General features: G+C 35.3%; 1 protein-coding gene across 4 annotated transcripts in view; it reads right to left on the bottom strand.

Moving 5' to 3' along the window:
• The window catches only part of kalrnb (kalirin RhoGEF kinase b), an 85,668-nt gene that overhangs the window by 11,792 nt on the left and 49,461 nt on the right, over nt 1-24,415 (bottom strand). For 2 of the 4 annotated variants that reach the window (XM_058778222.1, XM_058778221.1), the window contains exons 28-35: nt 24,264-24,356; nt 24,055-24,166; nt 23,412-23,602; nt 23,180-23,281; nt 21,841-21,983; nt 21,519-21,621; nt 12,085-12,331; nt 234-511 (exon numbers count right to left, since the gene is read on the bottom strand). In XM_058778222.1, the coding sequence (XP_058634205.1) occupies nt 234-511; nt 12,085-12,331; nt 21,519-21,621; nt 21,841-21,983; nt 23,180-23,281; nt 23,412-23,602; nt 24,055-24,166; nt 24,264-24,356 (1,269 nt within the window). Of the gene's footprint in view, nt 1-233; nt 512-5,597; nt 5,810-9,313; nt 9,413-12,084; nt 12,332-21,518; nt 21,622-21,840; nt 21,984-23,179; nt 23,282-23,411; nt 23,603-24,054; nt 24,167-24,263; nt 24,357-24,415 lie in introns of those variants that run through there. The other 2 variants (XM_058778223.1, XM_058778224.1) reach the window with 2 other exon arrangements.

Raw genomic sequence — 24,415 nt, 5'->3', positions numbered from 1 at the left:
TAACCTCCAACAGAAGACACACTCCTCATAAAACATGCACCTATACAGGAAGCTCTTTTACATGCAAACGGTTGAGTAGACTAAAATATGTGATGCCAGGTGTGGTCAAAGAATAAGTAGAGTGCACTTTTACGTGTTGTTTGGTATGTGGTATTGTTACAATGCTGGAATGTTGAACTGTTGCCATCTTACGCAAGCATGTTTCCTAAAAGGTTAATGGTTAATTGTTGTACCTCTTCAGTGCTGTCCTGGTGCGGCGGTCCCAATTCTACACTCTTTCGGCCATCTCGTTTACGTTGTTTGTTGTTGGGTTTTTTGGCATTAGTGTTGTCGCCCTTGCCGTGGCTGAGACGTCTTACAGGGCTGGTGAGCCATTTTTTTAACGTGTTTCCAGTAGTTCCAGAGCGTTTAGGTCCTGGAGAACCGGTCGGCAAAGAGGTCACCGATGTCTGTGGCTGCAGCGATGCGGCGGACTCAGATTTGACCTCTGAACTTCCCACAGGATAGTTTTCTGTTGACAGAGAAATTATATAGAGATATTCATAATACAGAAATCTTACAATGGAAGTAACAGCAAAGAAATAAAAGCAAACAATTCTGATAAACACAATTCTAGAAAATGATACTTTTAGATAGCAAGGATGAATAAAATTGATGAATTTTAAGTTGTCATTATATAAATATATATATATATATATATATATATATATATGTGTGTGTGTGCGTGTGCATATATATATATATATATATAATGACAACTTAAAATTAATCCATTTTAGTTATCCTTATTCATTGCTATCTAAAAGTATCATTTTCTAGTTAATAATTTAACATAATTTATTTAGTTTCAGTTATTTTCATTTAAACTAATCAAAAATTAGAAATGTTGGGAACTAGCTATGAAATACAATATTTTATGTATATTTTGTTTATTTTATAAACAAACAAAAATTATTTTAAGTTTCAAATTTTTAGTTTTAGTTAACTATAACAGCTCCTTTAAAACTTTTACATTGATAAAAAAAAAAAATACTTTTCAAATATTCTATTTCAAGTTTTTTTTTAAAACATTCTATTAATCAAAGAACCATGGAAAAAAAGGTTTCCACAAAAATAAAAAAATAAAATAAAATAAAATAAAATACATAAATAAATAAATAATTAGACTATAATGAAAAACAAACAAACAAACAAAAAAACCTACACTGGACATAACAGACAACCAATTAAAGCAACTCAATTAAAAAAAAAAAAAAATTCCAACATAATATTTAATTTAGCAATTGGCATGTAATACACAACCTCAAAACATTTAAAACATGACATAACCTCCAAAATATCCATATGACACAGAAATTTAAAATGTCCTTTTACCAGCTCAGACCAGTGAAGAAATATTCACTCCAGCTGAAACATCAAAACCCACAGAAGCAAATCCAACAGCAGAAAGCCAAGAAACTGAGGTGAAAGGAAAAGCAGTTGTCTGATCTATATAGGCTACTAGTTGGTAGGTGACAGATGCAATTGTAGAGCGAAAAAACCAGCTTGACCTGATCTGAGCATAAAGGCGTTCTGTAACTCCACATAGCAGGACATCACAACAAAGGGAAAAGTACAAAACCAAGGTACTGCGAAGTCCACAGCATGTGGAATTTACCACAGAAAATCATTTTAATTGTCCCTCAGATTGTAAAATCAAATATCTATTAAACTATCATACTGAAGTACATAACACTTCAACACGACATGACGTTAGCATGACATTGGTGGAAAAGAACTGCTTATCAGTCTTGTCTCTGTGAAGATATCTCCAGATCTTTCGACTCATATTACAACTGACTAAAGAAGCAAACCCAGTTACTTTCACTTAGTATCCAAGATACCACAAACGCACATGGAAGTGATGTTACATAAGTCAAGTCAAGTCACCTTTTTATATAGCACTTTATACAATACAGATTGTGTCAAAGGAGCTTTACAGTGTTGAACGGGAAAAATGTGTGCTGATAATGCAAGAGGACAATACTAAACAGTACAGTTTTCAGTTAAAGTCAGTTATAACTATATAGGTGAACTCATTTTTAAAACCCAACAAATAGGCTATACATTCATTGTGAAATAGCTTAACTTGTATGTTGTCTTCCAAATAAATGATTACTCACTTTAGCATTAATTAACCTAATATACAATATTACCTTTTTTTTGTTTTTATAAAATGTTTTATACAAAGGTTTGGGGTCAGTAGTAAGATTTTCAATATTACAAACAACAGATGTCTATTTCAAATAAATGCAGTTCTTTTGAACTTTCAATTCATTAAAAAAACCCTGAAAAGATCTCTGAAGGATGTCATGTAAGAAAGAAGTAATGGCTAAAATATACTGAAACAGAATTGTAATAATATTTCACATTATTTCTGTATTTTTAACCAAATAAATCTAGGTTTGCTAAACAAATCTTACTGACCCCAAACTTTTGAACAGTAGTGTTTTTTGTTGTGTGCTGCAGCTTACAGAGTAATACTTGTAAAAACATGGTAAAGAAAGGTTTCTATAGCACCAATTGGATGGCATTAAAATGTAAAAAATAAAATCAAATACTAGTTATCGATAACATTCTCAAATTATCCTTCAACATTCTGAGCTGCTGAGTTGATTACAGAGCTGCAAACTAAATGGGAATTACATCAGAAACATAAACAGAACAGAACAGAAGTTCATCCACCTGGAAAACTATTCCCTCCTCAAACAGACAACTGAGACAACTTTACAGCTCAAACAACATTTTTTCCCAGGAGGAATTCATGTAAGTGCTAAAAAGTAGCTAAATTATGAGCTTTGCGTTTCTGCTTTTAAACCCACCAGTACCAACAGCTGCTAGCACTGTAAGCGTATTACAGTAAGTATGTTTTATATCTGTTGTTAAGAGCAAAGGGATGAGTCAAACGATTCTGTGTGCTAATTAACAGCATCCACAGACATTGCTGCAAGTAACAGATAACCAGGAATATGTTTAATCCTTAGAGGATGAGGCGAAATAAACAAGCTGAAGTGTAATCATGCTCACTGCTGTCTGCTTCAGTGCAGATCATTAACTCAGTGCTGCTTCAGACACTGCGATACTGAGTTACCGCAGACGTTGCGTAAATATCTTCCCATGGGGTGAGAATGGGACAAAGGTCATTTCCTTTTTATGTGTCTCTTCAAAGAGCCATTTACCCCAGTGCACCCCTGAAACTGCCCTGCCAACACCCCCCCCACAGGTATTCACCAATCAGATCTCGCTCTGCTTGTCCTGACACCCTCAGGGAGGATCCACGCTGACCACGTGCCGGTATAATGCTCCTTTGTTAAGAATTACGCTTTATTTCCTCAAGTTTCACTGCTGTCATTGAAACAGGCGCCTCATGTTAAGCATTCCAGACAAACCGAATCTTCATACTGCTACTTTATTTAAATTTCTCTCTCAATATCAGATGAGAAAGCCACCTGAAATAAACAGTCAGCCGCACTCGTGTACACAAGTCGCTGATGTAACATTCTAGCCAGAACAAAAACAACAGTGTAAAAGACAGGACTAGAAGTCCTGTAGAAAATGCAGGAACAAATGTATTGTGTTCACATTCAGCAGTGCTGCAGGGTCTGTCAATTATTACTATTGATCTCAAGCTATTTTTCAGTCAAAAGCATGACAATAAGCATTAAATTAACATTCGATATTAAAATATGAACTTCAACAATGCTAAAGAATGCTAAATTAAAATAAACCATAATGCGCATGTGACTCTGTACATAAATAATTAATATTTGATCACACTTTACAATTAAATACTTTAGCTAACATTGTTAATGTATTTAATTGTAAAATAAAAGTAATAATCATTATAAAATAGTCACTGAATCATTGAATAAGTGTTTATTAATCTTTGTTAATGGTAATCAATAAATATCCAACTTTTCATTGGAGGGTTATTGCAGTAAACTATAAAACCATTAAAAAAAATCTTACTTTAAATAAATTAACCTTTAAAAAAATTAACTATAAAAAACCTTGCCAAGGCGACATTTCTCATTTTCATTTCGTTTAACTTGATCTACCAAAATAACTAAAAATGAAATAAATATTCATATGAACTATATAGACATTAAAATAAAACAAAAACTATTAAAAAGGACAAAAACAAAATTACAAAAAATAACTTGTAATATATATATATATATATATATATATATATATATATATATATATATATATATATATATATAGAAACAAATTCAATTTTTAAACAAAAATATAATAGCATCTCAGTTCATGTTAGTTCAACACCATTAAATAATATGAGCAGATACAACTTTTGATTTTAATAATGTAGTAAATATTGAAATTAAATGCTTTTAAAGTATTTTTCATTGTTAGTTCGTGTTTACTAATTGTAAAGTTTTACCTTAATAGCTATGCAATATATGTAAATACTGGTACTGTTAACATTATAACACAGAAATAACATTTTATAAATCAGGCCATAAGGGGGTCCCTGTGTCATCAATCTGTCCACTAAGAGGTCCTCATCCTGAAAAAGACTGAAGACCCCTGATCCTAATTCACACACTGAATCACCAAAATGTGCCAAATCTTCAAAGAACATGTTATTCGTCAAGAAAAAAGGGTAAGAAATGATCAAACGGAGCAGGGAACTTGATTTGAGCTTCAAAGCAGAGGGAACAGCAGACACATTGGTTTGTTGATGGAGAAATTAGGTTACAGCAAAACAGAGAAGCTTGAGGGGGCAGTATATCACTCACACACACACACACAATACATACACAGCATTTGATGTTTTTCACTAACACTTTTCATTAATTATGGTTTGAAAAGAAAAAAACAAAAACAAAGGTAGACGTCAAAGATAGGAAAAAAGGGACAAAAACGGGAACAATTTTACATTAAAACTGGTAATAGCTAACTTAGTTTTATTCATGTCAAAAATATCATTTTTTATAATACAACTGCAACCTGACTGCATGAGGTTGAACTAGAGAAACTAATTTTGAAGGGTCAGTCAAAATAAAGCTCCTTGAGGTGTTTCTGTAGCGAGACTCATGGAGCAAGGACATGGGTTCAATTTTAGGAAACACACGGACTGATAAAATACATACCCTACATGCACTGTTAATAGCTTTAGATGAAAGGACATAACAACTGCACATTTTCACTTTTTACAATTTAAATGCTTATTGACCTCCAAAAGAACTCACTGAAATGACATCAATGCAAAAATCATCAATTCTTTTGCATTAAACACAAAACCCTGTTGTCTGTAAATAACCGTCAGCTGAGTCACCACAAAAAACCCTTGAGCTCATTTGAGATCTCCAGGGCACCGATCAGTGAACCGTTACATTAAATACCAGAGTTCAGATGAAAAGATCCACATAAAATTCCACCAACACACAAAACTCAATCATAATCATTAACCCAGGCACACAACACCCAACTCCCACAGGGCAACATACACAGACCCACATGCTTCCACACACTGCGAAAAGAAAATTCAGTTGAACGCATCTGCATACATTCCAGCGTGTTGAGTTACGCACCTGCGCCATCACAACAGCGAATCTTTCCCAAAATCCAACTGAGACAAACTCCACAAGAGCAACACGACCTCCCGCTCCGCATGCTGCTCGCTCACTGTCTCATATGTGCCTCAGGTGAGAGACAGAGGAGGAGAAAGGGAGAAGGATGGATTGGGAGGTAAAGGACGCTTTGGCTCTGTCTGCTTCAATACTGAAGCTCAGCTGGATAGTTCAGCGCTACTCTTCACAATAAAGGGGACGGGCCAGGAGGCGGGGCCAGGGGCCACAGAGACACACACACACATTCAAAAGGGATACAGGAAGGTTCCGCTGAATTCACACTGAGGTCTGCTAAACCAATATGCAAAAATAAAAATCTCCCTTCACACAAGACTGGAGAAACAGGAGTCACAGTTTTGATGTTGTTACAGGGAAAGACAAAGTACCATTGTGAGTGTAATTCATGTGTGTGTGTGTGTGTGTGTGTGTGTGTGTGTGTGTGTGTGTGTGTAAATCCTGAAATCAGCTACGTCTACATGCTGCAGTGGCCCATTTTTGAGAGGGTGTGTCTACAGTATATCACAAGATCTTCATCCCCACTTCAGCGGATTCAAGATCACACACACAAACGTTGGGCTTCCATGTTTTATGGGGACATTCCATAGATGTAATGGTTTTTATACTGTACAAACTATATTTTATGTTTCCTAAACCTACCCCTCACACAATATTTTCTGCAACAAAACAAACAAATTATTCTGTGATTTATAAGATTGTTTTTGCATGAGGACCAAAAAGTGTCCCCACAAGGTCAAAAACTACTGGTATTAGTACCCTTGTGGGCATTTGGTCCCCATAATGCAGGGGATACCAGGTACACACACACACGATTAAATAATCAAATTATATTTAAATATCTTCTGCATCAAATAACACACATTTAAGGTATGCATCACTAAGAAGCTCATTCTTGTGAGTAAAGACAGTCACGATAAAAACCTAAGTTTAGGAACAAGGGTCAACCTGACATTTCCTACAATAATGTTTATACTGTAATAGATATGTTCTGGCTCTATTGAATAGGCAGGACTGCTTAATGTTATTCACATGTGAGAGAAACAAAAACACCTGGAGTAAAGTGAAAAGGCAGAGTGGAAAATGTCCCAGATGAGGAAAAGAGGAAAAACTTTTATGAAAAAAAACAAAAACAAACTGTTTATGGTTGCTGATCAATGCTGCAACATGCCATATTAATATGCACAACCAATACTATTTTAGGGATTCTAGAAGTTTTACGAACTGAATGTTTATCATAGTTCTCACTCTTTAACTTTTCCAGTCATTCATGATTTATTAAATGAAGATTAAGGATTTTTTTTTTTTATTCGTGTTTTCTAAAAATAGAATTTATAAAATGTTTTGGTATATTGGAAATTGGCCTAACTAGAAAATGTATATTAATTATAAAAATAGATCGAAAGGGATTTTAAAGATTGTATTTATTAATTGCAACTTTTCCAGGTCTAGAAATCACACTTTTAAAAATGCGTTCAAGGCAGTGCTTGTTCTTAGAATATTTGAATGCTTATTTTGTCTTATTTTAAATTAAGTTGTGTCATGTTTTTTTTGCATATTTGTCACACTTAAAAGATTCAGATCAAACAAATTTTAATATTACACAAAGATAATGCAAGTAAATACAAAATGCAGTTTTTAAATAATGATTTCATTTATTAATGGAAAAAAGCTGTCCAAACCAACCTGGCCCTACTTGAAAAATTAACTGCCCCCTCCTATTAAATCATGAAAGAACTGTGATTAACCACATTATTTTAGAAAGCTGAGTTAAATTTCACTACCCAAACCCAGGCCTGATTACTGCCAGACCGGTTGAATCAAGAAATCACTTAAATAGAACCTGTCTGACAAAGTGAAGCATGTTTAAAAAGCAACACATCATGCCACGATCTAAAATAGTTGACATGTATTAGTATGGAAAGGGTTTGGGACTCCAGCAAACCACGGTCAGAGCCATTATCCACAAATGGAGAAAACTTGGAACAGTGGTGAACCTTCCCAGGAGTGACCTGCCTACCAAAATGACTCCAAGAGCGCACTGACGACTCATCCAGAACAACCCAGAACAACATCTAAAGAACTGCAGGCCTCACTTGCCTCAGTTAAGGTCAGTGTTCATGATTCAACAATAAGAAAGAGACTGGGCAAAAACGGCCTCCATGGGAAAGTTCTAAGGCAAAAGCCATTGCTGACTAAAAAGAACAGAAAGGCTCGTCTCACATTTGCCAAAAAATATCTTGATTATCCCCAAGACTTTTGGGCAAATATTCTGTGGACTGATGAGACAAAAGTTGAACTTTTTGGAAGGTGTGTGTGTGTCCCGTTACATCTAAAACCATGTGTAAAACCAACACAGCATTTCATAAAAAGAACATCATACCAACAATCAAACATGGTGGTGGTAGTGTGATGGTCTGGGGCTGCTTTGCAGCTTCAGGACCTGGACGACTTGCCATAATTGATGGAACCATGAATTCTGCACTCTATCAGAAAATCCTGAAGGAGAATGTCCAGCCGCCAGTTTGTGACCTCAACCTCAAGCACACTTGGGTTATTCAGCAGGACAATGATCTCAAACACACCAGAAAGTCCACCTCTGAATGGCTCAAGAAAACAAAATTAAGGTTTTGTAGTGGCCATGTCAAAGTCCGGGCACATGATCTTAAACAGTCCTTTCATGCTCAAAAATCCTTCAATGTGGCTGAATTAAAACAATTCTGCAAAGAAGAGTGAGACAAAATTCCTCCACAGCGATGTGAAAGACGCATTGCCAGTTATCACAAACGCTTGATTGCTACCAAGGGTGGCACAACCAATTTTTAGATTTAGGGGGAAATGCGTAGTGCCAAGCAGGTTTGGGCAGCTTTTTCCCTTAATAAATAAAATCTTTATTTCAAAACTGCATTTTATATTTACTTGGGTTATCTTTGTGTAATATTAAATATTAAGATCTGAATCATTCAAGTGTGACAAATATGCAAAAACTATAAAGAAAAAAAAAAAAACTTTAGTTACAGCTCCAATGAGAAAAGGTGTGGCATATTTTACAGATTTTAGTATCTCAGGGAGGATATAGTCCCATAGTGTGCATCATTTTGTTTCAGGTTCTGGGCTGGCTCTACTTGGAATACTATTTCTAAAATGTACAGGTTAACTATGAGACAACCGCCAGGGTAATATTTTGGAATCAAAGTTCCAACAGCATCAACATGAAGTTCCAATAACAGTACTGAAAAACGCCCAGTCGACAGAATGAGGTGTAGCATAGCGTACAGTGAACAGTCTCATAGGACAGAATCCGTCATGCCTGACTAAAGATTTTCCATGTTACCATGCATCACTTTCAGTTTATTATTACTCTGTTGTAATCAGATACAGAGCAGCACACACACATACACACACCTCTATCACCTACTAATATACCTAAATATAAAGGCAGAAGCGTGAACAGGCATAAAAAAAAAATTCATATGATAATTAAATACAGAAAAAGAGGGGGAACAGATGGCAGACTCTTTAAGTGAGATCATTCCAGAAATATTCCAGGTTAAATAAAACTTAAGCACTATGAATGTGACAGTACAGCTTGTCATAGTTCAGCAGTCATCTTGACCTGTCATTTTTATTTATTTATTTTTCTTGAAAGAAACGTACCTGGAAAAGGCAAGCTCCCCATTTCCTCTGTCTATTCTTAGATCCAGTCTTGAACAGTCATGAGGTCGGGGGGTTCTGGTAGGGATGTTTAGAAATGTGTTCTTCTAAACACAGGAAGTGCAGTGCAGGGAGACAACAGGAAGTAAAGGGACTACAATACAGAGTGTTCCGCTTCAGACAGTATGGGGCCCTAAAGGCGCACATTAACACCACCCTGACCCAAAAACCAAAGCTACACCCTTGTGGTCCTTAATTTAACCTCTGAAAGTTACTACCACAATAAAAGACCCTCTTATAGAAAGGTGAATTGAAAACTAAAATGCTTCCTCATGGATTCGGCGTGGATCTATTGCGTGAAACATCTCATGAGACTGTGAGAGTCCCAAGATTGAAGCTCCACCAAACACATACACCAATCCCCCGAGTTGGATCAAAGCAGGGTACAAGCCTTTTAGCATCACTATAGCACCCTGCTAATTAATGATCAAACCCTATTTGTATCTCTCCCACTGAGAAATGGCTCCCCTGGAAAAATCCAGAACACATGCTGTTCAGAGAGCCCTGGACATGTGCAACAGCTTCTGTCATCATAAACTTATACTTTATTCAGTAGCGGCTCCTGACCGTAAATTTAGGTGGGGCCGATTCTGGGTCGTAGCACTAATATATGAAAATCATTTTGTGAACTTTATATTCTAATCTCTGAACACATGCAGACAAAACTTTGGCAGAGATGTCCTTGCGCTAATGTTGATTGACAGGCTCGGAGAACACACATAATTGCCTTAATATAGCATTTATCACCTCCAAATGTTGATTTAGAATGTTACAAGTTGTAGAGCAATTCGGGTCCACTACTCCACATAGAAAAAAAACAAACAGACATGCCAACTAGTTACAGACCTGATGCACACACATAGCTGAAGCGGATTGATATCGTCTTGGTGGAGCGAGGTTCACGTAAGGTAACGTGAAAATAAGCGGGGCAGTTTCAAAACTGCCCCAATGGCTCTCAATTAGAGCGCAATGCAGTTCCCCTTTTCACCACAGATTTACGTTGCAAAATTGTGGGGCTCTGTTGAGCTCGAGATATTTCTCAGGCACCGTCTGCCCCGCTTAGTATCATGTATACATGCCTGCTAAAGCCATGCGTGGGATTTTAATATATACTGCTTACTTTACGACTTAAAATAGTATCGAAAATCTGAAAAATATTTGTTGCAGAATGCTGAACACATTTACAATTTATTATTGATTCAGTTTATATAGAGGTCTATGTTGTGGATGAATATTTTGGTGCCTGACTTTATTTGAAACCTGTATTGCTTTTTCCCCTCACAGAACACAAATGGAGCTATTGAACAGAATGTGAAAGCTGCTCTTTAGCATGCAATATAAGTAGCCTAGATATTAACTGGGGCTGTCAAAAATACTACAAATCAGTGGTTCTCAATCTTTTTGACTAAATATTTCAAAGGCCCCCTTTATTATACAATATAAACACAATTAGGCCTATATACACTGCTGTTCAAAATTTTGGGATTAGTTATTTTTTTAAGAATTTAAAGAAATGAATACTTTTATTATGCAAGGATGTGTTAAATGGATAAAAACTGATAGCAAAGACATATTGTTAGAAAAGATTTCTATTTTGAATATGCTGTTCTTTTAAACTTTTTATTCATCAAAGAATCCTAAAAAAGTATCACAGGTTCCAATATATATATATATATATATATATATATATATATATATATATATATATTTATATATTTTATGCAGGATAACTGTTTCCAACATTGATAATAAATCAGCATGATTTCTGAAGGATCATGTGACACTGGAGTAATGGCTGATGAAAATTCAGCTTTACATCACAGGAATAACTTATATTTTAAAATATAATTAAAAATTGTAATAATATTTCACAATATTACTGTCTTTCTCTAGTTTTGATCAAATAAATGCAGCCTTGATGAGCAAAAATCTTGCTGATTCCAAACTTTTGAACAGCAGTGTAATTATATTTACTGCAATATACTATTAACAGAAACTGTGTGTGTCAATATAGGTAAATTGACCACAATTTATTTCAAGTAGTTTAAGATATAATTTTTTTTTTAACTTACTGAGGAAAAAGAAATCTGATTTCAGTCTTTGTATTATTTTTATTATGACAGATCGTTTTAATAATAATTTATCTAATTCATGTTAATTATCATTCATTATATTAATAATACCAATTATCAGAATTTATAGCACAGAATTTGTATTTTTGGATGACCTATTATTTCTGACAAAATCATAATTTTTGCAAGCTACAAACAAATAGAAAACATTCTATTATATTAGAATAATTGTTGTAAATTCTCATGACGATCTTAAAGCGTAAAATTTTATAAAAGTAATAGCTCAAACAGCAGAGCATGGCGCTAACAACACAAAAGTCATGAGTTCGATTCTCAGGGAATGTATGAACTGATCAAATGTACACCTTGAATGTAATGTAAGACACTTTGGATAAAAGCATCAGCCAATATGGAGATGAACACAAATGCAGCAAAAAGTTCCAAATGACAAAGACATGCTCAACAAATATATCCAAATATTGACCTGTTAATAAACTGATTGCATTACAGTTTCATATTGCATCCCCAAGTGGCACTTGCTATTGAACTGCTAGTGGCAGCTTTGGATGGAAGTTCAATGTAGCCATTAGAAAGTGACACATGATCTGTGTTTGTGGGCGGTGAATATTTGTGTGGGTGTAACTCACCTTTCCCAGGTGGGAAAAAGCAGTCCATGTCGACACTACTGCGGGAGTGAGACACTGACAGGGTGCTGCTGGGAACCAGACCCTCCTGAGGGGGGGAGTGTTCAGTGGTCCGCACCAGACACCAGCCGGGCCGCTCTCCAGACCTCTCCAACAGCTCGACCGTCTGACCCGATTGAATGCTCAACTCACCCACCGATCCCGCAACAAAGTCCTGCAGAACCACAGTCTGCTCACAGCCACCCGACAACTACACAGAGAGAGAGACACAGCTTTTAGATTTCTAAAGAAGCCTCTACTGTTATCTAGGAAGAAAGGATGTGTTAGATATGTGTTTGTATCTATGCTAAAAACAGTTTTGTAAAAACTGTAGAGAAAAACATTAAAAAACGTTTAAAAAACATTGAAGAAAAGCATTTATTTAAAATAAATAAGTAACATTATTAAAAAAATCATCGTACTGACCCCAAATTTAGTCAAACCCGTATATATCTTTATTAATTTGGACATACACTACTGGTCAAAAGTTTGTAATGTAAGATGTCTCATGTGCTCACCAATGCTACATTTATTTATATAGTAAAAAGAGTAATATTTAGAAATATTATTACTATTTAAAATACCTGTTTTTTATTTTACTATTTTTTAAAATGTAATTTATTCCTGTGACGCAAAGCTGAATTTTAAGCGTCATTACTCCAGTCTCACACGATCCTTCACAAATCATTCTAATATGCTGATTATTATCAATGTAAAAATTAATTAACAAAAAATTTTTTTTTATTCAGCACAAATACAATAAATTGATCAAAAGTGTCAGTAAAGACATTTATAATGTTACAAAAGATTTAAAATGCTATTCCTCACAACTTAAAAACCTCCACAAAAGTCTTTTCATGATCCAGTCAAATACTGGTGGATATAAATTCCCACCCTATATTATTTCCCACAAAATATTCTGTCCAACCTGGAAATACGTCACAGTGCATGTTAAATGCATTGATAACGCATTATTGAAGTTTTATGATTTGGATGAAGATCAGAACACATTCATGCTAAAAATTTCATGCAGAAAAAGCATTTTCTAGAACTGTACAAAGCCGTCCCAGAAGAAAGGGAAAAACAGGGCAGGCTGAGAGAAATAAATGATGGTTAGGCTGCAGAGAGAAACCAGCTCACTGAACAAATATACACATCACCACCTGAGTCAAACTCACCCTACAGTGACAGAAAATCAATTCAACACCTCACACACACATTTACAGACACACAGAAACATGTTCTAATCTTCATCAAACACACCCACTGAAACAGAAACTGGGCTAAAGACTAAGAGAAACAGGATGAGTAAGAGAGGAAAAGGCAGGTCTGAACAGCTGTTCTCCTATGGAGGTCTCTCCATCTCTGACCTGCTTCCTGAATACATCAAACCTTCAGACTCTGCTGCTGGGTGTCTGCACCAGTTCTGTTCTGACCCAGCGTCCCACCCTAGACAGCGCCGCTCCCTGAATGTAGTTATGTCTGAACTCCCCATGTTCTGAGGGTCAAAACTCATATTCAGCTGGAAGGTAAAACAAAACTATGGAGCTGTGCTCATAAACACAGTAGAATCTTAAAAATGGACCAAAAAAGGACCAAAACATAGTACCATGACAATTTGTCATGGCTTTTTGGACATTTACCACCATGGTAGTACCATAGTAATATATAAATAATGTAATCATTCAGTAATGTGGAATATCAGCCTCAAATTAAAATGATTTCTGAAGGATCATGTGACACTAAAGACTGGAGTAATGATGCTGAAAATTTTGTTTTGCCATCACAGAAATAAATTACATTCTAAAATATATTAAAATAGTAAATACATTGAAATAAAAAACACCCAAATAGTTGTGTCAGGGTTAGTCTGTGATAATCATCTTCATTTAAAAACTACTGAATCATGTGGGAGGTGCACATCATGATATAAAAACAAATGTCTATGTGCTTCCTTTACTGTCTAAATGTGTGTGTTTACACATGTATGCTAATGTTTTTTGGAAGATTTTACTTTTTTGTGTTAGAGTTTGTGTATGAGTGTGAGTGTGTTTGTAATTACGTGTGTAATTAATGCTGTTCTCAAAGCTACAATGGAAATACAAGAGGCTCTAAGTGTAGATTTACAACTCTAGAGTCCCTGAAGAGCAAGGGAGAGACGAAGGAGTGTGTGATTGGGTGGAGGAGAGAGATACACCCTCCTCGAGGGAACACAGGGTGTTTTCCCTCCCTGATTCTTTACAGCTGGACAGGAATTCCCGCCATATGGAACAGACCATTCCATACTGACAGAACTCCCAGCCATGAGGAACGCATAATCCCCCACAGAGAATCAGACAGGATTACATATGTGCCATATGAGAACATTTAGCTGACACTTTCCCTTTCTTCACAACAGACGTCATGCAGACTGGAGTCAAGATGTACTGCTAACTTATAAATATACATGTGCAGTTCAAGTAATATTAATAACATGTAGTATTAGACATATGCTGTGTTTTGCATCAGTCACTAATAATAACAATACTAATAGGGTAACAATGTGATATCTTTGACTATCATAAAGTAATTTACAATCATAATATAGTACTTAATATCCATTTAAATATTTAGAAATTTTCATTTATATATTTACATGATGTTTACATGGTTTATCCATTATATTATATATTTTACATTTGAATAATTCAGTCTTATTTAATATATTTTAATATATTTTTTAATTACTATACTACGCATTATACTATATATTGTTCAGCTTTGAAAATAGGAGTCTAGTTATTAATTCGGATACCAATTATAAGATAAAGCATGTTATAGCTTTAAAGATCTGACTAGCCAAACACACACAAACACATGGAGTAGAATATGAACAGCCACTCCCTTCTGAGCAACCCAAAAAACACAGTCCAAATGTGAGCTCATGCTTATGGGGACAGAAAACACAAACACACACACAAATGCAGACAGATCCACAAGTACACTCCTACATTTAAAGTGCAAATGTCAACAGAGACACTTGAAATAATTTGAGACAGATTTTGGGGAAAACACATATAGCACTTGTTAAATCAGAGAGCGATGTTACTGGTTGGGCTGATTAAATAGCCACTACTGTCAAAAACAGCATTGTTAAAACACTTTTTGATATTATAGCAGTGTAACCGGTGAGCTATTTGTGTAAAAATTTTCAAAAGTGGCAATTTAAATCAATCTTGGTACCAAGGCATTATACTGGAAACACACATTTGAGAGTCAATGTATAAACACATTGCTTTATGAATTATTAAAAACATAAATAAACCAAACAATTATGTGATATCCTCTTATTGAAAGAGACAACACAGACACATTTCTCCTTAAAAACAACCACTAATACATAACTCCTTCACAAAAAAAGCAAAAGCCAATATAATCTACCGTAATATCCAAAAACCCATCAGAAGCATGTGTACTCACAGGTCTGGTTCTCTTGGGTAGTCTGAAACTCCTCCACCTGGGCATGATTCTATCTGTACAACCAATCCAACCAACCAGAAGTCAGTCTGCCAACCAGATCCGCCTTCTGATTGGCCGAGAATCAGGTAGAAAAGGCTCTAACCAAAGTTCTCACTCCCAGATTCTCACACAGAGCTAGTGACTGAACTCAACCTCAACATGTACGGAGAACAATTATTGAGCTGTCATATAGATCTGCGCAGCTGAGTGTTGAGAGAGTTCTGCCCATACGGGACAGAGAGGGAGAGACTGAGAGAAAGAGGAGGAAAACAAGCACAGACTCCAACAGAACTAAGAAAAGTGAGAGAGGAGGAAAAATTAAATGAAAAGACGCAACACCCCAAACTGGGTAGACAGAGTGAGGTCAAAGACTTTTGGTGTATGTGTGTGTGTGTGTGTGTGTGTGTGAGCATTGCGTTTTAGCCCAGATGGACGGCGGCCACGTGATCGACTGAAGAAGAGATGGATGGACCGGATCAAAGATATGAAACAAGTCAAAGCTGCACCCGAGAATGCCCTAGACAGGAAGAAGTGGAGAGCAACATACTGAAACCCCTGCGATAGCATGGGAAAAACACTAGGAAAGAAGAAGTGTGTGTGCACATGTGCATGTGAGATAAAGATAGAGAGCATATGGAAGATACACACACACAGGCACATTGATTTCATGTATTTTTGAAAACAAGAAACATTACTCACTATAACTGACATGTCAACTCTAAGTCAAACAAAATATATCTAAACAGACACACACACACACACACACACACACACACAAACCCAACTGCAGACGTACAGTTTTTATTAAAAAATAATTGTATTTTCTAAAGACTAAACCAAACCAAACCTTAAGGCTACTCCTAATTTTGATTTATTTATTTTCTGGAATAAAATAAACAAAAGCAAACACATGGTTTGCTTTTGAATTATTTTTTACCTTTGAGTAAAAATGGAGGTTATGTCAAATTTAGCTAACTTATGGGACAAATGCTGACAGCATGGCAAACCTCACTACCCAGAGACACAAACAAGTCAAGAAATGTCTAGTCTGTAAAAATAGGGAATATGAGAAGCCTATATATAGTTCTATATTTGAATGTCCATTGAGTCTCCCACACACACACACACACACACACACACACACACAAACACACACACACCTCTATACATACACACAAACACACAAACCTCAAACCACAATGACATAAGAAGGCCCTAGCAGTACAGTAACTCCAAAGAGACAGACCGCTAACAGAAAAAAGTCAGACAGACAGAAAAATGAAAATAATATGTGTAATTATATGACTAACAGACCTGGGTAGTAACGGATTACACGTAATCTTGCTTATGTAATCAGATTCCAAAAAGTTAAGTACTAGATTAAATAACATTTTAAAATACTTTGTTTGAATTATTACTCAGTAGGTTATTTAACCATGTATTACTGTGACAAACACATTTAAATGCAGAAATTCACATTATTTCTTATTTACATATAATGCAGGCATTTCCAAACTTTTTTGTCAGCTGAACCCTTTTCACCTAATATTTTTATAATTGATATCCCTGTGAGATTTGAAGGTAATAAATTAGTAATTAAGTATCACATTTACATGTTCACAGTTCTCTGACATTGGTTAATGGTCACATGACATGCAGGTAACAAATAAAATATATATTTTTTTAGTAAGTGTTTTATTTGGTTGATGTCATTTTAAAATTATTTTAATTTTACATTTTTATGATTTAACTAATTATTAGTTTTTCTGGTAACACTTTACAATAAGGTGTCATTTGTTAACATTAGTTAATGTATTAACAAATATGAACAAACAATGAACAATACATTTATTACACTATTTGTTAATCTTTGTTAATGTTAGTTAATAAAAAATATAGTTGTTTATATTGTTTGTTCATGTTAGTTCACAGTGCATTAACTAATGTTAACAAGCACAACTCGTGATTTTAATAATGCATTAGTAAATGCTGAAATGAACATTAATTAAGATTAATAAACGCTGTAGAATTATTGTTCGTTCTTAGTTCATGTTAACTAATGTAGTTAACTAACGTGAACTAATGAACCTTATTGTAAAGTGTTACCGTTTTTCTTTAAACTCACAAACTCTAGTAGGGAAAACTTGGCGTAATGTAATGTTTAATGCACTTCATGTTGTTAATTACAATAAATGGAATATATTTTCTTACTTTTGTATTATTATATCGATACAGTATACAAGGTTATCCTATTTAAAACAATGTGATAAACGAGTTAGCTCAAAAGTAATCTAAAAGTAATCAAAGAGCAGTCTGATTATATTACCTAAAATGTGTAATGTAATGGATTACGTCACTAATTACAATTTTTGTCATGTAATTTGGAATCAGTAACAGATTACAATTTGTAAGTACCCAGCTCTGATGACTAATCACTTGATTGCTTGAGTTGCTTTGTTAGGCAACAAAAGCTTAATGATTATATTTTCAAAAGTGGATGATGCTATTAACGGTACTATACAACTATTGCAAATATACCCTTAGAAGCCAACACTTGCCATTATGTGACATACAGCATCAGACAGTCAGTGATCGGTCAGTGGGTGTGTCATCTGAGACAGAGACAAGTCCGTGTCCTGACTTAAACCACATGAACACCGCAAAACAACAGATCTGGCAGCAGAGTGTGTTAGAAAAAGTGTTTCTAGGAAACATGAGCCACTCTTGACTCAGAGCTTTTTTGGCTGTAATTAGACGGTTGAATGAAACAAGAGCGGAGAGACTGGCCTGAGGTTAAGAGCAGGCGCAAGTAATCATAAAATTACAGAGAAAAGACAGAGGGAGAGATGAGGAGCGATGATACAGTTTTTGGCGCACTGACATACTGGATGAGAATAATAGTGAATCAGAACCAAATTTAGTGGGACAGAGATGAAAATTACGTAACAAAAACAATGCAGCAAGAAAGTTGGTGAAAGAACGAAAGCAAAATGACTCATCCTGCACACAAAAATAATTTGGGCAAAACTGTAAATCTCAGTAATGAACACACACACACACACTAAAAAAAGGATCTTCAGGGAGATTTTTGACCACCATCATCAAAACAACAAATGAGGGAATATCTTTTCCAGATTTCCAGAGACTACTGTTTTATATATATATATATATATATATATATATATACAGTGCTGTGAAAAGGTTTTTGCCCCTTCCTGTTTTTTTTTTTTTATTTGTCACACTTGAATGATTCAGATCATCAAACTAATTTTAATATTATGCAAAGATAACCCAAGTAAATACAATTTTCTGATAGAGTGCAGAATTCATGGTTCCATCAATTATGGCAAGTCGTCCAGGTCCTGAAGCTGCAAAGCAGCCCCAGACCATCACACTACCACCACCATGTTTGACTGTTGGTATGATGTTCTTTTTATGAAATGCTGTGTTGGTTTTACACATGGTTTTAGATGTAACGGGACACACACACAACTTTTGTCTCATCAGTCCACAGAATATTTGCCCAAAAGTCTTGGAGATAATCAAGATATTTTTTGGCAAATGTGAGACGAGCCTTTCTGTTCTTTTTAGTCAGCAATGGCTTTTGCCTTAGAACTTTCTCATGGATGCCGTTTTTGCCCAGTCTCTTTCTTATTGTTGAATCATGAACACTGACCTTAATTGAGGCAAGTGAGGCCTGCAGTTCTTTAGATGTTGTTCTGGGTTCTTTTATGACCTCCTGGATGAGTCGTCATTGCGCTCTTTCCCCTTTCCAGACTGATACATGTCTAGAGGTCGACCGATAGTGGATTTTACCGATACCGATAGCTAGGTTGGACCACACTGGCCGATACCGATTAATCAACCGATAGTTTTCAAAATGGATACTGAAAGAGAGCTAGTGCTTTACTATTAAAAAAAAAAAAAAAAAAGCAGCAACAGTACTGAACCATACTTTGTAAATGAATAAAAATATTAATATTATTTACTATATTGATCATTAAAGTTATTTCATAATTTGCTAATGTTAAAAGAAGAAACTTTAAAATATAAAAATATAGCCTATTAGTAGCTAATAGTGAATGTTGAAATGAAAACACTAACAAGGAACAATACTTCTACAGTTTTCATTAATGCTACGAATGGACTTTTATTGTTAAATGTTACCATTTAATTTCAACAGTCATGCTTAAAGATGGCCATGTTTAAATATCTACACAAGGCCATAGCATTAAAATTACATACATATGGATATTGTATGTGTACTCACACACTTTATTTGCTTCTATTTTTTAACACTTGATAATTATCTAATCAAAAAGAAAAAAAAAAAAAGAAAAAAGTTAGTCGCGCAGACTCATAGGTATCACACACACGCACACACACACACACCAGACGCTTTGCGTTCAGATCAAGTGGCGGTCTAAAACAATTTATTTAAATCACCAAACGGACATAAGTTTGCTTCAAGAATGAACAATGTGGCATAAATGAGTTTGAAGTTCGGTGTTTAAAAAAACAGAGCAAGTGGAAAGAGAGAGCGCGATCTATTACAGCTCTCTACATGAAGCATACAGACTTTATTAGAGCCACAGAAAGACAAACGTTTTGCTGAAAAATGCACAATACATAATTTATAGCCTAGGGTGAAGTCATTATATACATTCACAACGATTTGGGACAAATATAATGTAATTTAATAGAAAACTATGTGAATGGCGTTCTGTTCCGCGGCAGGCTTTTCTGTCGGCTGTATTTAAATGCGCGTCTGGAGTTTCCCGCTCTGTGCAGCGCGCAGTGTCACGTGTCAAAATAAACAACACGTGCTGTCAGTGATTTCCGCCTGTAGAGGCCACTCTCGTACTGTATAATGCCAGCGGACCCTTCTCAGCCATTCCGGCAACAGTTGCAAACCGGAAAACTATCGGCATGGATTTTTGCCGATAACCGATAGTTGTGGCAATCAACTATCGGTGCCGATTAATCGGCAAAACCGATGAATCGGTCGACCTCTATACATGTCTACTATTTTGTTTCTCATCTGTCTTGAATTTCTTTAGATCATGGAGTGTGGCTTGATGTGTTGCTCTTTAAACATGCTTCACTTTGTCAGACAGGTTCTATTTAAGTGATTTCTTGATTCAACAGGTCTGGTAGTAATCAGGCCTGGGTTTGTCTAGTGAAATTTAACTAAGCTTTCTAAAATAATGTGGTTAATCACAGTTCTTTCATGCTTTAACAGGAGGGGACAATTAATTTTTCACAACACTGTATATATATATATATTCTTTTTTACATTTACATTTATGCATTTAGCAGACGCTTAAATCGACTTGCAGTGCATTCAGGCTATACATTTTTTTTTTTATCAGTATGTGTGTTTCATGGGAATTGAACCCACGACCTCTTGCGCTGCTAACGCAATGCTCTACCACTGAGCCACAGGAACATAAATCATACAGAAGGATAGAAAGAATAAAAAGAATAAAAAAGAGATATTTTGATTGTATAAACGCAATTTTGGTGAGCATAAATGTCTTTTAAAAAAAACAAAAATATTTATATAATAATAACCATGTCCAAACTCTATAGTCAAACACACACACACCACTTATTTGGTGTCTAAAAAGACGTATGTGTGCATGAGAGAGTCAGATTTTCCATAGGGGGAGTAACTCCCATTTGACAGAAATAATTTTAAAACACATGTTTTCACATATATTTTCAACATGTTTATGTATGTTTGAGTAGAAATTTTAAAAATCCTCACAGTCAAACCTGCATGTCTAGCTGCCACCGACTTCAAATGTCACTACACGATGAGTCAAATAGCAATACAGTGTCAGTGTCTACATAGTGGATGTCAGAGTTATTGTTGTGTTTTTGTAGTGTAGTTGTACCTTGTCACTGTCTACAGTGTTCTGGGAGGTGCGGGAAGCGATGGAGATTGTGTCCGGCTGGCTGCTGGCATCACCCTGACTGTCTGCGTCCTCAGTCGTTTCTCTGAAAGATTAAATAAGATTAGAAACTTAACCTCTATTGCAATCACATACACAATCTATAATAAAACACCTAGCAGCAAGTACTGTGATAAGAGCTGTGCAATTTGGGAGTACAGATGTATTGATTCTCTCAATGCAGATTAAAGAAGAACCTGAGCAGAGAAAAAAAGAAAAATCTGTTTTAGGTGAATGAAGACAGCAGGTGGATGTGGTGAAATACCTCTTGCTGATGCTGCGCTGTCTGGCTGGGGTTTTGGGAGGGTGTATGGGCTCCTTTAGTGCCCCCTTCAGGTGAACCGTTCTCTCCTGAATCACTTCCCTGATGTTCCGGATCCACTCCTGTTTCACTTCTATACTGGAGGCCTTCGGGGTGGATGAGAGGATGCATGATTTCACCAGGCAGATTTGAGCTTGCAACACTCAGATGAGTAAAATGTCTCAAAGCATGTTCACCAGGGTCAGAAATTAACCAAAACTTAGAGCAGAATTACTCCTAAATATGAGAAATATATATAAAAAACATGCCCCAGATATTTAGGATTTTAATATGTAATTTCTAGAACATTTGATCTATTCCAAACAGTTCTGCAATTGTCATTAATTTGAATTGTTATTCATTTTTTCACAGTTCTTTCAGGACTGAAAACGAAATAATAGGCCTTTGTGTAAATCATCAAATATTTGAGTTATTTATTCATGATAATCATTTTATTAAATGTAGTAGCAGCATTAAAAAACTATTGTTTTAACCCTGTAAAGCCTTATATAAGAAATAATAGTAAATCTTGCAATGAAACAGTTTACTGAGTCTTTAGAAAATAAGTTTGCATCCATGTTGTTGTTTTTTTTTTAATATCATATTTGATATATCAGTTTTGTATGGATTATGTAGTATGATATAGTGATCATATGGAGTTCATTCTCAAAGAGGAATAAACACCTGGATTTTATTCAGAAGCGCAAACTTATGCAAGTTTTATTTTGGATGTAAAAACACACAAAATCAGTCTCCTCAAAGCCTGATTTATCATATTTGATACTCACATTTAAAAATAAATTTTCAAAAAAAAATAAATAAAATGCTGTATGGAAGTAAACCTAAGCTCAGTCCAGTAAGTGTTCATCTTGAAATATAAAAAAATAAAAGTTATTCTTACATTTACTTTATAAAAATCTGTGAAGATTTCAGAGCAAAAAGACATGTGTACCACAACCTGAAGGTGGACATTTTTACAATTATACTAAAGGCTTTGTACTTGCTAAAAAAGTATAAACTATCAATCAGACATCAAAAAACATGCATAAGAAAAAGTTACAAAATGTTTTTCAGCAACGTTCATTATTTATAGGCCTTAGAAATGTGTGTATGAAATATTTACGTATGCTTTATAGGGTTAAACCTATTAATCACATGCTTTATGCAATAATTTTAATCACTAATAGTCATAATATCAATAATGCATGTTAAAAAAGTACCCTCATATTCATTTCTTATTAGCATTGGCCACTATGTTTATCTGACACGGATACACACAGACATACACAAAATCACATCTTACCTTGAGAACCGTTTTGTTGTCAGATGTAGGCGTCCGGCCGGCCCATAGAGCAAACTTACACGGATCACCTTCAATGTGTTCGGTGACTCCTAACTCTGATGTCTGTCAAAACACATTTGAATTCACACTACCACTAATGACTTACTAATAAAGTGGGGAAAAGGCACTAAAGACCTCATTTTGTCGATGATATTTACACTTCTTGACAACGTGTCATCCTGGAGCTCCTTACCAGCAGCTTGTTCTTGTAAACATATTTGGTGCGTCCTGACGAGTCTTTCATCTCTTTACTGAAAACGAGGGAGATCTCAAAGAGAAAAAGGTGTCGGTCCCGGCCCTTGCGGATCAGAGATTTGGGGTCCCACACCTGAAAGGTGTCCTGTAGGATCAGCTCACCCTGTACGGCCAGGTTCTCATCAAAACCTGAAACCAGAACAACAATTACACAGATAAACAAATGCATAAGTGCAAAAATATCAAAAACTCATCATCGATCTGAAATTCGGATTCTGGCTTCATCAACCAAAAATAAATAATTAAAATAAGAATATTTTTTATAATAATTGAACAGTTAATATTATTTAATTTAATAATAAATAAAACAATAAAAACAAATAAAAAATGTATTTAATTTTCAAATTATATTTTAAAATCTGGCAAAATGCATTCTCTTTGTATATAGGCTTAAAAAACAAACTTGAAATTTTGTGTTGAATAATTGTGGATTATATGAATGATGTTAAACAACAACAACAACAACAACAACAAATAAATATCATCTGTTTTCAAGACAGTCATCAATTATAAGAAAATGCTTGAAAATCTATTCTGCACACAGTTATGTTTTCAGAACAGCTGCAGTGATTATCGCTCACCCTCCAGCATGCTGACGTGCATGGCGTCATTAGCACGTTTAGGCACACTGAGCATCACCTCCAAACCCTCCTTTATTTCTCCTTTCCCTTCCTCACAGCACGTCAGCAACTCCTGTTCACAAAAACACACAGAGACACAAACACACCCATTTAGTGCAGCAAACTGATTCAGATCAGGTAAAGACTGAACAAAAACACTGAGTCTCCACCTTCAGCAAAAGCTGGTATTTGGTGATTCTCTGAACAGGTTTGATCAGGTACGATGAGATCGAATTGGCCAGTCCATGTCTCCGCTGTATCTCCTGTGAGAAACAGCATTAAATAACATTTTATTTAACATTTTATTGCATAGATAGATGAT

This window comes from Onychostoma macrolepis, chromosome 06, assembly GCF_012432095.1.
Source record: "Onychostoma macrolepis isolate SWU-2019 chromosome 06, ASM1243209v1, whole genome shotgun sequence".
NCBI lineage: Eukaryota > Metazoa > Chordata > Actinopteri > Cypriniformes > Cyprinidae > Onychostoma > Onychostoma macrolepis.
Note: the sequence above shows the minus strand (reverse complement) of the source record. Positions and strands in the feature narration are given on the sequence as shown.